The sequence below is a fragment of the Sus scrofa genome, chromosome 1 (assembly GCF_000003025.6).
Source record: "Sus scrofa isolate TJ Tabasco breed Duroc chromosome 1, Sscrofa11.1, whole genome shotgun sequence".
NCBI lineage: Eukaryota > Metazoa > Chordata > Mammalia > Artiodactyla > Suidae > Sus > Sus scrofa.
The window spans coordinates 268,240,673-268,255,979 of record NC_010443.5 but is presented as its reverse complement, the minus strand read 5'-3'; the positions used below and the strand labels follow the sequence as shown (position 1 = coordinate 268,255,979).

General features: G+C 56.0%; 1 protein-coding gene across 1 annotated transcript in view; it reads left to right on the top strand.

Moving 5' to 3' along the window:
* Window positions 1-15,307, top strand: part of SH2D3C (SH2 domain containing 3C) — a 31,429-nt gene that overhangs the window by 14,416 nt on the left and 1,706 nt on the right. Inside the window, 8 exon segments of the mRNA XM_021069362.1 lie at window positions 5,429-5,557; window positions 7,098-7,552; window positions 8,805-8,929; window positions 11,332-11,867; window positions 12,682-12,797; window positions 13,382-13,553; window positions 14,545-14,656; window positions 15,013-15,219. Coding sequence (XP_020925021.1) covers window positions 5,429-5,557; window positions 7,098-7,552; window positions 8,805-8,929; window positions 11,332-11,867; window positions 12,682-12,797; window positions 13,382-13,553; window positions 14,545-14,656; window positions 15,013-15,219 — 1,852 coding nt within the window.

Here is a 15,307-nt window from a genome sequence, read left to right as displayed (position 1 = left end):
GGTTGCAGGTTTGATCCTTGACCTTGCTCAGTGGGTTAAGGATCTGGCATTGCTGTGAGCTGTGGTGTAGGTCACAGACGCGGCTCAGATCTGGTGTTGCTGTGGCTGTGGCATAGGCCAGCAGCAACAGCTCCGATTAGACCCCCTAGCCTGGGAACCTCCATATGTCTCGGGTAAGGCCCTAAAAAGCAGAAGGAGAACAACAACAACAAAAAAGTCAGTTACCAAGTCCATTCCTGACTTTAGGTATTCAGCTTCCAGAACTCCAGGGTTCTCAGACCACGATGTGAGTACTTTGATTCTAAGGCAGGGATCCTAAAGTTCCAAGACTATAACATTCCAAGTTCCATGCTCAGAGCTTCAGATGTATTTACAGAAAATAATCAAACGTCTAAGGCCCAGAGAGTTGGATTCCTCTCCCTAAGGTCACATAGCCTGTCAAAAGGATTTGAGCCCCAGGCCTGACTGATGCAGTCAGTGATGACTTTATTTGCCTTGATGAGCCAATGATTCTAGGACCAAAAGTCCAGATTCTAAGACATGAAGCTTGAAAACAATAGCAGGCATTTATTGAGCACTTACTTTATGCCTGGCAACTTTAGTGCCTCAGCTCAGCCGATGCTCAAAAGAGTTCCGTTGAGATCAGCACAGGTATGTTTTCCAGAGTAGTGAATCTGGACTCCCAGAGAAGGGGCTGGTTGTGGAGAGGGGTTGAATCCTGGTTGATTCTCAAACCGTTGGGCCTTATGGAGTCTCTTGTCCCCACCCCCACCCGCACTCCCGGAGTGTGTCAGCGAACATCCCGAAATTCTCAGCAGAGTCCCCGATTCCAAATCAGAGATGAGAAATCTTGGGCTCTGGGAGATTTCCTAAGGCCACAAAGGATTTGGTCAAACGCATAAAGGGATTTTTCCAGCTTTAGCTATGATTTAATTCAAAGTCTCTGCCCCCTCCGGGTCAGTGAGGGGTAAGGCCAGTGGGGGAGGCAGGACACCCCCTCCCTCGCCGGCCCCAGGGGGTCCCACTCCATCCCTCTGCGCCCCCCACCCCATGACGTCCGCCTTGGCAGGTCCTCCACTCCGCATCCCAGCGCGCCCCAGCAGCCTGGAGTCCGGGGATGCAGAGCTGGGATGCTGAAGCGCTGGGGGCGAGAGGGGCGGGGAGCCGGGGGCGGGCGGAGGGAGGAACAATGGCCCCCTCCCCTCCTGGGGCCGGCTGGAGGGTGGGGTCTCCCCGCCCCGCCTCCCTGCTCCTCCCCGACAAGACGATGAGGTAATCGCGCCGCCGAGAGGCACGCGCAGCCGGTGCCCAGCCCGGTCGGTCCCGCGCCCCTGCCCCGCCGGCCGCCGCCCCCGCACCGTCCCGGCCCCGGCCGACCGGCCCCACCATGACCGAGCGGTGCAGCCTGTGGAGCGCCCTATCGGCCGCCGCCTGCTGCTTCTACCGCGGCTCCTTCGTGCAGGTGCAGGTGAGGGGGCGGCTCGGCTCCCGCCAGGCGCTCCGGGCTGGGACCCCCGGCCGCTCGCCCCAGGAGCCGGGGAGCCACAGCCCGTGGCGCCGCGCAGGGTCCAGCCGGGCAGGGGCTGCGGGAGGGGGCGGGGTCGCCCCAGCCTCACCTCCGGGCTCCCAGACACTTCGCAGGGTGAGAGTCCAGCCGCCACTCCCGGGACTCTGGGCTGCGGAGGCTGCTGTTCCGGTCCTGCCTTCTCCGCAGGAGGGAGCTAAGCTAGGGCATTGGGTACAGGGAGATGGGGTCCCCCGGCTTCCTGTCGGTCCTCCAGTGAGCACTCCGCTCCTGCAGCTTGACCCAGGCAGCCTGACTCCCCATTGTACCGAGGGCGCTGGGCTGGGGTCCCAAAGCATGAATGAGGGGTGGGAAGCTGAAGGGATGCTATGGGTGCCCGGGCTGGGGCCAAAGTGCCCGCCACCCTCTTGTCTCTAGGTGGGCTCGGGCAAGCTCCAGGCGCAGGTCTCCCAGACAAGCTGGCCAGGCAGTGCGGGAAGGCGCCGTGGTGGTGAAAGGGTTAAACGGAAGGGGGTGGAGGGGAGGACCCGGACCCCGCCTCTCTGCGGAGCTTCATCTGGGGATGGCTATGCTTAGGGTTGCAAGACTGAAGGGAGCTAGAGGGGGCTTACTGGGCACCGGCTAGGGTAAAGGGGTTAAGACCTTGACCCGGGGTCTCCGCGCTTTTGCCTCCCGAGCCCCCTGGGGGACGCCAGGCGCATCACCTCTGCGCTCCCCCAGGCTCACACACAGGCTCGGAGCCCGCCTGAATGACTGCCCCGCCGCCGGCGGAGCGCAGCATCCCCGCACCCGCCAATCAGGCGCTCGCAGGCGGGGAGGAGGTGAGATCATCTCTGGCCAATGGCAGTACACCGAGCGCAGGGATGCTGCATTCGTGCCCAGCACCCAACCCCCCTTGGGAGCTAGGGACCCCCAGGTCGAAGGTGAGGAAGAGGGCACAGGGACCCTAAGGTTCCCTAACCTCAGGTGTGTGGAATGACCAAGTATGTCCCCCCACCCAGATGCTCCCAGACTGTTGATTAGGGCTGGAAAAGTGGAGCCCGGTTCCCCCACCACCCCCATTTACAGGTGAGACTACTCAAGCCCAGAGAGGGAAAGTGACTGGCTCAAGGTCACACAGTGGCAGGCAGAGTCTTGCAGCCAAGTTCTTTACCACACAGCACCTCTCCCCTTCTTTGACCCCCGTCCCTCTTGCTCCAGCTCAGGAACCAGAGCAACTTTTTTTTTTTTTTTTTTCCGTCTTTTTGTCTTTTCTAGGGTCACTTCCTGCAGCATATGGAGGTTTCCAGGCTAGGGGCCAGATCAATAGCTGTAGCCACCGGCCTATGCCAGAGCCACAGCAACATGGGATCAGAGCCGTGTCTGAGACCTACACCACAGCTCAGGGCAACGCCAATCCTTGACCCACTGAGCAAGGCCAGGGATCGAACCCGCAACCTCATGGTTCCTAGTTGGATTTGTTAACCACTGAGCCATGAAGGGTACTCCCCTGGAGCAATTTCCTAATTGCACACTCTTCATGAAGGAGGGGTCTCCCCCTGCGACTCCTACTCTTTCCTCCCCAAGGTGTGATGTGGTCTAGGAGAGGGGTCTGAAAAAGAGGGAGCCCCATGGAGAGGTGTAGGCATCTGAGAAGGCCCACATCTCAGTTTGCCTCGGGCCTCCCTGCCCTTCTGGGATATCAGTTTCCACCCTGGGCAGAGGGCATACAGAATCCCCATCCCCAGACCCTGCCTTTCCCGAGCACTCACTCATCAACATCACCCACTCCCACCATCTGTCCTCAGAGTCCATCCCCAAACTGCTCCTGCCCCCACCTTGCCCACCTCTGAGCGTGTCTCACTGTCCCTCCCAGGCTCTCTATCTGGAATCCTCTTTGACCCCTCTGCCCTCTTGTCCATACCCGATCAATAGTCGTGGTCCCCACCCTGCCCTGCCATTGCCTGGAAAACACTAGGCCACCCTCCATACAGCAGATCAAACCTGTCCCGACACTTAAAAACCCTTCTGCAGCCCTGCTGTGGCCTCTGAGTAAACCCTAGCTCCCCAAGGCAGCCTCACAGCCCTGCTACACCTGCCCCTGCCACCCCCAGCCTTTATGAAGCTTCTCCTCCATCCCCACTCCACCCCCACCCCAAGACCTTGACTCTGCCCACAGGGCCCTGACTTTGCTACTCTCTTCCCAGAGCTCTTTCCTACCCACCTGCCTGCCAGGCTATCCCTAGCCTGATGCTGTTCCTTGGCTCATTCAGTCCTTCAGGCCTCAGAGGAATCATCGCCTCTTGAGGGACTCGGCTCCCTGGCTGGATGAAGAGGGATGCGCTCATCTGCTCCCAGAGTTCCCTGTGCATCTCTGAACATTCAGAACCCCTGGGATTGCTTGTCAGTGTCAGTGTCAGTGTGGCTCCCCCAAGTCAGAGGCTGCCTGTCCTGATGACCTTGAGCTCAGTCCCTGGCACAGCACCTGTCCCAGAGTGGGGGGTGTCTATGTCTGATGAAATTCCCGTTGGGTTGTTGGATCCAGTTTCATGTAGAAATAGAAGATGTAGTCCATGTTGAAATAATAGAGTCGGAGATTCTAGATGTCTCTGGAGCCAGGAACCAGCGTGTCCAGGTTGAAGCAAAGCAAGGCAGCAGGAGCAGAGGGGTGGACACTGGAGCTCCGCAGTTAGGCTCTGAGAACACAGGGAGTGGCGTGGAGTACACTGGACCCTGGGGACTGGGGGGTCCTGGAGAGAGATTGTCACCTGGGCTGAAGCCAGGCCCTTCAGGGTCCCCCTTCATCTGTCCTTCTGCCTGGCCAGTTCTGGGCCAGATCTAACTGTCCTGGAGCAGCCACCTGCAGGGCCTGGAGCTTGGGGAAGGGAGAGGAAGCAATGTCACATGTCCTCACAGTGACGAGGACATCTGTGGGGTAGTCTCAGTGCCCCAGAGTATTGGCTCCTTTCATCCTTGCAACCTGGTAAGGCAGGTTCTGCAATCATACCCATTTTACAGAGGAAGAAACTGAGGCCCAGAGAGCTCACACACCACAGCCAAGATTGGGCTAGGTTCCGTTGTGGGGTGTATCAGGCACCAGGAGCTCTCCTCCCTCTGTTCTTCGGCCTCCAACCCCAGGTCACAATAACCAGGAAACCAGGAATCTCCCCCTTGGGCACGTGGAAGGGGGACCCTGGGCGTTATCTCCAGTGAGTGACCTTGGGCGTCCCTGCTGGGCCCCAGTTTCCCCATCTAACAAGGATTGCTTGAGATGGCAAGGAAGAGATGGCTTTGGGAATTGTAAAAGTCATCACAAGGAGAAGGGGAATGGCCTCCCTGTTAGTAGCTGCCTCCTCCATGCCTGTATAATTCATTGTCACAAAATATATCCTCATCCATCCAGCTCTGTTTTTGTCCACGCTTTTGCCTGGGTAGCTGCTGCCTTATTCACCTGTAGAAATCCTCCCTCTCTCAACTTCAAGATCAATTTAGTGTGTAATGAGAGTTTGTGATTCCCGTCTCCTCCAGGAAGCCTTCCTGGAGCACTCCACCTGGCATGGACTTCCATCTCCTCCCTTTGGAAAGCTCCTGGGCTCTTTGCCGCTGTCCAGCACTGTGGTGCTGACCGCAGTCTGCTCAAATGCTTGTGTTGCTTTTGCCTCTCCTCTTAGACTAGGAGCTTCCTTGAGGACAGGTTTATTTATTGCCCCAGCACATAGTGCAGGACCTGGAATGCAGTAGGCACTTCATTGAGATCCCTTTACTCCTGCTGGAATAGGGACTCACGGATGAGGATCCTTTCTGGCATCTGTGCCTAAGTGTTCCTAGCATCCCAGGAATGAGTTCACCCGGGGTGGGGGAGGTTGGGAGAGATGGAGGGAGGGGTTTCAGATTGGATGCCGACTTTTGCTGTCTCCTGCCCAGTTCTCCAAGGAGAAGTACATCCTGGACTCCTCGCCTGAGAAATTGCACAAGGAGCTGGAGGAAGAGCTCAAACTCAGCAGCACGGATCTCCGCAGCCATGCCTGGTACCATGGCCGCATCCCCCGGGAGGTGAGCAGACTGAGTTGGGACCTCAGCCCTGGATCCTTCCACCCACTGTCTCAGCCAGTGCCAGCCTAGAGAAGCTCTGTCTACTGTTTGATGGATTCAATCAGAGTAGGCTGGGATAAGGTCTAGCTCTGCTGTTTGCTGACTGTGTGACCTTAAAGGCTGGTTGTGAGAATTTTTTTTTTTTTTAGATTTTTAGGGCTGCAACCACGGCATATGGAAGTTCCTAGGCTAGGGGTCGAATCAGAGGTACAGCTGCCAGCCTAGCCATAGCCACAGCAATGTCAGGTCCAAGCTGTATCTGCAACCTACACCACAGCTCACAGCAATGCCAGATCCTTAATCCACTGAGCGAAGCCAGGGATCGAACCTGCATCCTCAAGGATACTAGTTGGATTCGTTTCCGCTGAGCCACAGTGGGAATTCTGGTTGCGAGAATTTAATGAAGTAATGCGTATACCGTGCTTAACACGATGTCTGGCATGCAGTGAGCTCAATGAACATTGTCCTTTGCGGCTGTTGTTATTATTATTACTACTATTATTTTTTACTGTTACTGTTAATGGATCTATACATCAGCCTCTGTGTGTTTGGTTAGTGAGTATCAGTCCTTAGACCACTCAGTTTTGACAAAGTCGAGCTTCTGGGCCATGGTACAGACTTGGGCTGAAAGCCACCTGCTCCCTCTTGCCTTCTTGCTCCACATCTTTATCAAGCATCCCCTCTGCCAGGCCCTGTGCTGGACACTGAGGATACAGAGATAAAATAGGTGGTGGCCTCCCTTGAGGGCTGCCAGTCCAGGGTGGGGTTGACAGGCAGGCAGACAGTCAGAGCCCAGTGGGAGAAGACAGCAAGAGTGGAGTGCCTGGTGGGCAGTATGGGCTGTCCCAAAGCAGCGGTGCTCAAGAGAGAGGCCATTGTGAGAGAGATAGGAGTTCATGCCTCCAAGGTTCTAGGCAGAGAAAACAGCTCAAAGGTAAAAAGGCCCAGAGACTTGCCAGAGCACGTGGTGTTTGGAGTAATGACGATTGAGGATTCCCTCTGGGGAGGTCCTGTCATGGCTCAGAGGAAACGAACCTGTCTAATAGCCATGAGGACGCAGGTTGAATCCCTGGCCTTGCTCAGTGGGTTAAGGTTCCGGCATTGACATGAGCTGTGGTGTAGGTCACAGACACAGCTTGGATTCTGCACTGCTGTGGCTGTGGTGTAGGCCGGTGGCTACAGCTTCGATTAGACCCCCTGCTGGGAACTTCCATATGAAGTGGGTAAGGCCCTAGGAAGACCAAAAAAAAAAAAAAAAAAAAAAAAAAAGGAATTCATTCTGGCAAGATCAACCCTGAGTAGGAGAAGATCTCAGACCTGGGGCATAGTTTCAGCCTCTGTGCCCCAGACCCAGGGCCTCTGGCTGACTCGCACCCTCTGAATATGGGTCTTTGTGTCCCCATCCCAAGCCTCCGGTATCTCTGCTTCCTGGGTCCTCCAGGTCCTGGTCCGGCCCTCTCCTGTCCCTGCCCTGCTCCAGCCAGACCCTTGCCTCCTGCAGGTCTCGGAGACCCTGGTGCAGCGCAACGGCGACTTCCTCATCCGGGACTCGCTCACCAGCCTGGGTGACTACGTGCTCACATGCCGCTGGCGCAACCAGGCCTTGCACTTCAAGATCAACAAGGTGGTGGTGAAGGCGGGCGAGAGCTACACCCACATCCAGTACCTGTTCGAGCAGGAGAGCTTTGACCACGTGCCCGCCCTTGTGAGGTACCACGTGGGCAGCCGCAAGGCTGTGTCCGAGCAGAGCGGCGCCATCATCTACTGCCCGGTCAACCGCACCTTCCCGCTGCGCTACCTGGAGGCCTGCTACGGCCTGGGCCAGGGCAGTGGCAAGGCTGCCAGCCCCGCCAGCCCCTCGGGCCCCAAGGGCAGTCACATGAAGCGGCGCAGCGTCACCATGACCGACGGGCTCACTGCCGACAAGGTCACCCGCAGTGACGGCTGCCCCAACAGGTGTGTGAGAACCCACACTAGGCCCCCGTCTCCCCAGGTGACGGGGGGGGGAGCATCAGTAATGAGAGGATTCGTGAGAAAGAGGACGCTTGGTCCCACTGGTCTGTGTTGAAGGGACTGCCCTGGAGCCGCACGTGTAGGGAGGAGCGGGAGGAAGCTTGGGCTGTGCTGAGTGGGGGTTTGGAACACAGGTCGCCATCGCAGTTCTGCTCTGAGCATCTGTGGGCCCTTGGCCCTGACATTCGTCCTCTCTTGCCTCCGTGTTCCTACCTATAAAGGGTCCTCACTCAAACAGCCCCCTTTGGCCTAGGGGGAGCCCTTTGGCAGGGGCCCGGTCCCTGTTGGCAATGCTACCTCTCCCCACCCCACGTAACTAGGCCAAGGCAAGCTTTGCCGCGTGCAGACCACTGCACAGGAATGGAATGTTTTAAGTAACATTTGTTAAGACATCCAGTTGCCTCTGGGGCTGGGTGACACAAGGCTCTGAGCCCAAGAAAAGCCACAGCAGCAAATCATTCCTGAGGCCCTACTGTGTACCCACCTGCTCTCTGTGCATTGATTCCCATATGCCCCTGGCAGGTGGCTTCTGTCCACGCCCCCACTTTGCAGATGACGAAATAGACTTGGAAAGGGGAAATTGCTTGATAGAGGGTGGTATGACCGAGCTTCAAGCCCAGGTCTGCAACTCTAAAGTCTGTGCCCTTAAATTCCTATGGCCTCCCTGGCTTTTTGCAGTGAGACCCGCTATCCGGTGCTACCAGCCCTTGGATAGGTCCCATCTCCCTGGGTTTGAGCTGGGTGCTGTCAGCCAAGGATTTGCTGGTTGGATACCCTGGGAGGAGTTGCCGCTTGGCCTGTGGTTTGGAACCAGTGATGAAAACGGTGCCTGGATCCTTAGGCCATGTGTGCCCAAGGCAGCCTGAGTGTAGTGAGGAGGGGCCAGGCTGGTGGGCTTGGCTCCCTTGGCCTTCCCACCCTTCCTGCTAGTTCCTCTCCCCAGATTGTTCTCCAAGTTGGGGGCAAGTTTCCCAGGGAAGAGAGCAGTCGTGCAGGTTGTGGACTGCACAAGCCCTTCCTCCTCTGGGCTTCAGTTTTTGTGCCTGTCAGTTGGGAGGTTGGACTTGATACTCTCCAAGCCTTTTCTGTCTCTGAAGTTCAGCAGATCTAGAATGGAGGTAGGGAAGGGGGTCCTAATGCTGGCTGAGGACCCTGACCTTGGGACTCTCTGCTCACAAAAGTGTCTGTTCCACAGCACATCACTGCCCCACCCTCGGGAATCCATCCGCAACTGTGCACTCAGCATGGACCAGATCCCAGACCTGCACTCGCCCATGTCCCCCATCTCCGAGAGCCCCAGCTCCCCCGCCTACAGTACTGGTATGGCCCACGGAGGGGTGGGGGCAGGTAGGGGGATCTGGTGGAAGTGACCTTGTGGGTGCATTTGTGAGTGGTCTCTGATGACTTCTGTTACAGTGTGTGATCTTGTGTTTGTACCTCTTTTCTGAGAGCAATGCCCTGCAAGAGTTGACACTAAACAGTTGCTAGTGGAACTTTCGATGTCAGTTGTGCAACACACATCCATGGCTTGTTCATTCCGCAGTGATTCACTGAGTCCCCGTTGGGTACCAGGCACTGCGCTTGTGGTTTCCAGTGCCTTCTCTTGAATGTTCCTGAATCTGGGCTCCAATGCTGTGAAGTGCATGCAGACAGCCACACTCAGCCCCCCTTGGTTGAGTCCCCGCCCCTTGTGTGGGGTGCCCTGCCAGACCCTGTATCATCTGGAATTTAATGCATCCCTGATTCCAAGTGGTGGGCTCAAACCAGGCTAGTGATGCCTGCTTTATTTATTTTTTTTTTCTTTTCTTCTTTTTCTTTTTTCTTTTTGCTTTTTAGGGCTGCACTTGCGGCATATGGAAGTTCCCAGACTAGACATCAAATTGGAGCTGCAGCTGCCGGGCTACACCACAGCCAAGCAATGTGGGATCCAAGCCATGTCTGCGACCTACGCCTCAGCTCACAGCAATGCCAGATCCCCAACCCACTGAGTGAGGCCAGGGATCGAACCCGCATCCTCATGGACACTAGTCAGATTTGTTTCTGCTTTGCCACAACGAGAACTCCCCTAATATCCCCCTTTTAGATGAAGGGACTGAGACTCAGAACTCCCTATTTTTTTCTTTTAAAGAGGCTTTTTTCAGAGAAGTTCTAGATTCACAGCAAAATTGAGCAGAAACCATAGAATGCTGCACTTTTTTTAAATACAAAGAAAATTCCTACTCTAGAAACAGGCCACTTGTTCACTTCTGGAAGAAAAAAAAATAATCTTTTCAACAAGCCATACTGCATATTGTCCACGTGGCAGGCACAGCGTGCAGAAGGAGGGGCAGCCCGGGAGGAACCTTGGCTGGGAGATGCTCCATTGCCTTGTCGCGGTCTGTGGGTTGTCACAAATTCTTCTCTAAACACAAGCCCGCCAGCTTGTCATAACTACCCACTTGCCTTCAAAACAACCACCCCTGAGTGTACAAGTTAAAATGCCTTACCGCAAATTATTTATTGGACAATTTCTAAGCAGGGTGGCACAGTGAAGTACCCAGGAGTGAGGATTTAACAGCTAGTTTTATTTTATTTATTTATTTATTTATTTTTGGTCTTTTTGCCATTTCTAGGGCCGCTCCCGCGGCATATGGAGGTTCCCAGGCTAGGGGTCCAACCGGAGCTGTAGCTGCCAGCCTACGCCAGAGCCACAGCAACACAGGATCTGAGCCGCATCTGCGACCTACACCACAGCTCACGGCAACGCCAGATCGTTAACCCACTGAGCAAGGGCAGGGATCGAACCTGCAACCTCATGGTTCCTAGTCAGATTCGTTAACCACTGCGCCACGACAGGAACTCCTAACAGCTAGTTTTAAATCCCAGCTCTACCTCTTGCTGGCTGGGTGACCTCAGGCATGTCAGTTGGCCTCTCTGAGCTGTAGTTTTCTCCTCTGTAGAATGAGGACCATAAAAGTACTTACTCAGAGTTCCCATTGTGGCTTAGCAGGTTAAGAACCCAACTAGTATCCATGAGGATGTGGGTTTGATCCCTGGTCTCGCTCAGTGGGTTAAGGATCCAGTGTTGCTGTGAGCTGTGGTGCAGTTGCAGATGCAGCTCTGGTCCTGCCCTGCTGTAGCTGTGGCGTAGGCTGGCAGCTGCAGTTCAGATCTGACGCCTAGCCTGGGAACTTCCATATGCCGCAAGTGTGGCCATTAAAAAAAAAAAAAAAAAGGTACTTACTCATAGGATGCTGAGAGGCTTAAATAGACTAATGTGCAGAGAAGGATCTTTCAGGCAGGAAGAGCTCAATAAACATCACCTCTAATTTTAAATGATGGTTTTACAGTTTTGACCAGTGTATCTCCAGCCTGTCACCAGCTCTCAGAACACACGTACAGCATAAATCACTATTACTGATTCATTGAGAAGTAATTCCACCCGGTGAACTCCAGCAAGCGCTTAGCTTCTCTGAATCAGGGAAAGCTCCTTCGAGTCGTTCAGTGGTTCACTAGGCCTGCAACCCTAAGGATAGGAAAGTGCAACTCTGGGGTCCCGGTGACTTCAGAGTGTCACCGAGAGCTGGTCAGTGTGCCAGAGTCTGCTGGGCCTGGCTGGGGTGGGGGAGGTGGCGATCTCACCCCGGGAGGGTGGATGGAGCATGTCCTTTGGGAAGGGGGTGGGGGAACCTCACTGAGTAGGGAGCCATGGTAACTGGTCCTCTCTCTTTCTCTCCCTGCAGTGACCCGTGTCCAGGCCGCCCCTGCTGCCCCCTCAGCCACAGCTCTGCCTGCCTCCCCTGTTACCCGCCGCTCCAGCGAACCCCAGCTGTGTCCCGGAAGTGCCCCAAAGCCCCTTGGAGAGTCGGACAAGGTCCCTTACTCCAGCCCCTCCCACACTCTCTGCAAGGCCTCCCCGTCACCGTCGCTCAGCAGCTACAGCGACCCGGACTCTGGCCATTACTGCCAGCTGCAGCCTCCTGTCCGTGGCAGCCGAGAATGGGCAGCAGCTGAGGCCTCCAACCGCCAGGCCGTGAGCTATGGGGAGAGGCTAAAGGAACTGTCAGAAAATGGGGCCCCTGAGGGGGACTGGGGCAAGACCTTCACAGTCCCTGTCGTGGAAGTCACCTCTTCCTTCAACCCGGCTACCTTCCAGTCACTACTGATTCCCAAGGATAACCGGCCACTGGAGGTGGGCCTCCTGCGTAAGGTCAAGGAGCTGCTGGCAGAGGTTGATGCCCGGACGCTGGCCCGGCACGTCACCAAAGTTGACTGCCTGGTAGGTGCTGGGTGCATACAGGGCAGGGGCAGCACCTCTATCCCCTGGCTTTGGGATAGGGGTCAGGGTGGGGAGGAGCTGGCCCCTAAATTCCCAAGGATAGTGAGTGGGTCTGGATTCTCACTTTATGGCTGTCCCTCACTTGCCGTGTGACTCTGATTAATCACTTTACCTCTCTGGGCCTCCATTTTCTCCTAAAAAAAAAAAAAAAGCAAAAACCGAGATATTCTTGCTTCTTCCAGATGTCTGTTTGACACTGGAACCAAGAAGTCCTGAAAATCAAGTGTCTGGCTCCCTGGGACACTTTTGGAGCCTGGTGAGAGTCGTCAAGCTGGTCCAGGGAATAGAAAAGGCCAGACTCCCCGCCCCCACCCCCCTAGTGGACAAAACTCATGGCCTCGGAGGGTACATTCATTGTTAACCTCTGGGCCCTTGCTTTGAATGAATCTTGACCATCTAAGCTCCTGACTTGTTCTACGCCTGGGTTTCTTCTTCTGAAGTTGAAGTTGGCGGGGGGTGGGGGAGGGGGTTGGGCGGCACTGATTACCTGGTCACACTTTCCCTCCCTGGGCCTGAGGTTTTCCCTCTGGAGCAAGGGTGTCTTGGGCACCTCTGGGCATTTTCCCATTTATCCCACGTTTCGCAGATGGGGATAATGAGGCTCATTTGCTCCATGTCGGAGGGTTAGCAGTTGAGCTGGAATTCAAACCCGGCCTCCCAGCCAGGCTGCCCTCCTAAATCAAGCTCTCTGACTCCCAGATGGCTTGGGCCAGCCATGACAGGAAATTAATCAGCCCTCTGGGCGTCCTTGTAGGTTGCTAGGATACTGGGCGTTACCAAGGAGATGCAGACCCTAATGGGAGTCCGCTGGGGCATGGAGCTGCTCACTCTCCCCCACGGCCGGCAGCTACGACTAGACTTGCTGGAAAGGTAAGGCAAGCACTCACTGAGACTCACGGGGAACCCCCGAGGCGTCTTCGCTGCCCTTCGCTGTGGCCGGTTGGCCAATCCCAGTCTCTCACCCCGGCTCCCCAGAGGTCCTGGCCACGCCTCCATCCCATTGACCAATCACTACTTCTCGATATCCTGCTCCAAGGAATCTTGATCTCCCAAAGACGTAGTCCTTTTTCTCCGAATTCACCTTGTGCCTCCTCTTAAACGATCACAATCCATGAGCCTTGGCCCGCGCATCATCGGCTCTGTCTTCTCTCCTTTCTTTCTTAGAACAGCTCTAATCCGGTGAATTACACCCCGATCGGTCACGGGCGCCTCAGCCTGTCGCTCAAGGGTCACTGGCTCCGCCCTTGACTTATGATGACCAATCAGAAGTCCTTAACTTTGCTCGTCCTCACTCTGGCCACGCCCCCTGATTCTTTGCCCCCTTTTGCAATCTCTCCCTTTTGGCTCTGCCCTCTGCCGCCGCTCCGCTCGCTCGCTCGGGAGCCCAACCGCAAGGACCGCCCCCTCCACCCTGGGTCCTCGGCCCCGCCCCTCTGACCTGACCGTTCCGACAGGTTCCACACCATGTCCATCATGCTGGCGGTGGACATCCTGGGCTGCACCGGCTCTGCTGAGGAGCGGGCTGCGCTTCTGCACAAGACCATTCAGCTGGCGGCGGAGCTTCGGGGCACCATGGGCAACATGTTCAGCTTCGCAGCAGTCATGGGTGCCCTAGATATGGCCCAGGTACTGAGGGGCCCACGTAGGGCCGGGCATCAGGTAGTCTGTCTGGAGGAGCCCTGAGATTCTTTCCTTTGGAAAACCTTTGTGACTTTCTAGGTAGCATTGGTGACAGGGTACCTGGGAGAACTGAGCCCTTTAAGTGCTAACCTGCTCCCAGACCGAGCCTTTCCAGTTAGTTCCCCCACCTGTCAAATGACTGAGGAGCATTATATGTGTTTAAAGAAGAAATATGAAGGCGTTCCCTCATGGCTCAGCGGTTAACGAACCTGACCAGGATCCATGATGATGCAGGTTCAATCCCCGGTCTTGCACAGTGGGTTAAGGATCTGGCATTGCTGTGGCTGTGGTCTAGGCCAGCAGCTGTAGCTCCGATTTGACTCCTAGCCTGGGAACTTCCCTATGCTGCAAGTGCGACCCTAAAAAAAAAGAATAAATATGAAATGGCTGTCAAGTAGCAAGCACCGAGTATATGCGAGGTGCTACACTGAGTACTTTAGAGGCACTGATTCCTCAAAATAATCTCCTGAGGGGCGTGCCTTTACTGTCCCCATTTCACTTATGGAGAAATTGAGGCAGAGTAGTACTTAGCTAAGGTCACACAGTCGGGGCTGAAAAAGTTGGGATTTGAACCAGGTCTGTCTAAATTCAGAGCCTGGTCCTCACCCACACTACACTTCTTGTCCTTTGCCTTGAGAACAGTAACAACAGGGTCTCAGAGGCAGTGGTTCAAGTCCCAGCTCTGCCACTTCTTTCTGGAATGACTCGGGCAAGTCACTCGCTCCCACTCTGAGCCATAGCTGCCTCATCTGTAAAACAGGTTGTTTCAAGGGCTTCGTGGGACATGGCGTGAAAAGCTGTCAGCACTGTCCCCAATATGTGATTGGTGACCACACTAATCATTATTATGCCATATCTGGGTGTCCACTGGGGAGAGTGGCCTGTGGCCCCAGCAGGCCCTTTCCCTGGCTGGTCGCTCACAGTCTCGTCTCCCCAGATTGCCCGGCTGGAGCAGACATGGGTGACCCTGCGGCAGCGACACACAGAGGGCGCCATCCTCTATGAGAAGAAGCTCAAGCCGTTTCTCAAGAGCCTCAATGAGGGCAAAGGTACCTCCCCCACCTTGCTGTGTGACCTTGGACAGACTGCAGCCCTCTCTGGATGGGCAGCGACTCCCCCAGGGTGGAGAGAATGAAGGCCTGCCTGAGCTCTGGGCTGCTCTTCTCCTTGTGCTCACTTTCCGCACCTGGCACCAGCGGATGTCACCTCCCGGGCGGGGCTCAGGGCTGGGTCAAGGCTGCAGTGGGTTCAGCTGGAGGCCTCTGAAAGGGAGGGTTTGTCTCAGGAGCCCGAATCCTGGGGGGCTCTCTCTGGGACCTCCGGCAGGCCCCTTCCCCCACACATCCTCAAGTTTCTGGGACCGCGGTGGAGGGTGGGGCCTCTAAGCGCTGTCTCCGCCCTGCAGAAGGCCCCCCGCTGAGCAACACCACGTTTCCCCACGTGCTGCCGCTCATCACTCTGCTGGAGTGCGACACGGCCCCAGCCGAGGGCCCCGAGCCCTGGGGCAGCACGGAGCACGGCGTGGAGGTGGTGCTGGCCCACCTGGAGGCCGCCCGCACAGTGGCACACCACGGCGGCCTGTATCACACCAACGCCGAGGTCAAGCTGCAGGGTGAGTCACAGGTGGCATCTGGGGGCCTCCCTCCGCGTGACTTGCTCTCTCCTCTCCTCCACGCATCCGTTCAACCTTTCTCCATCCC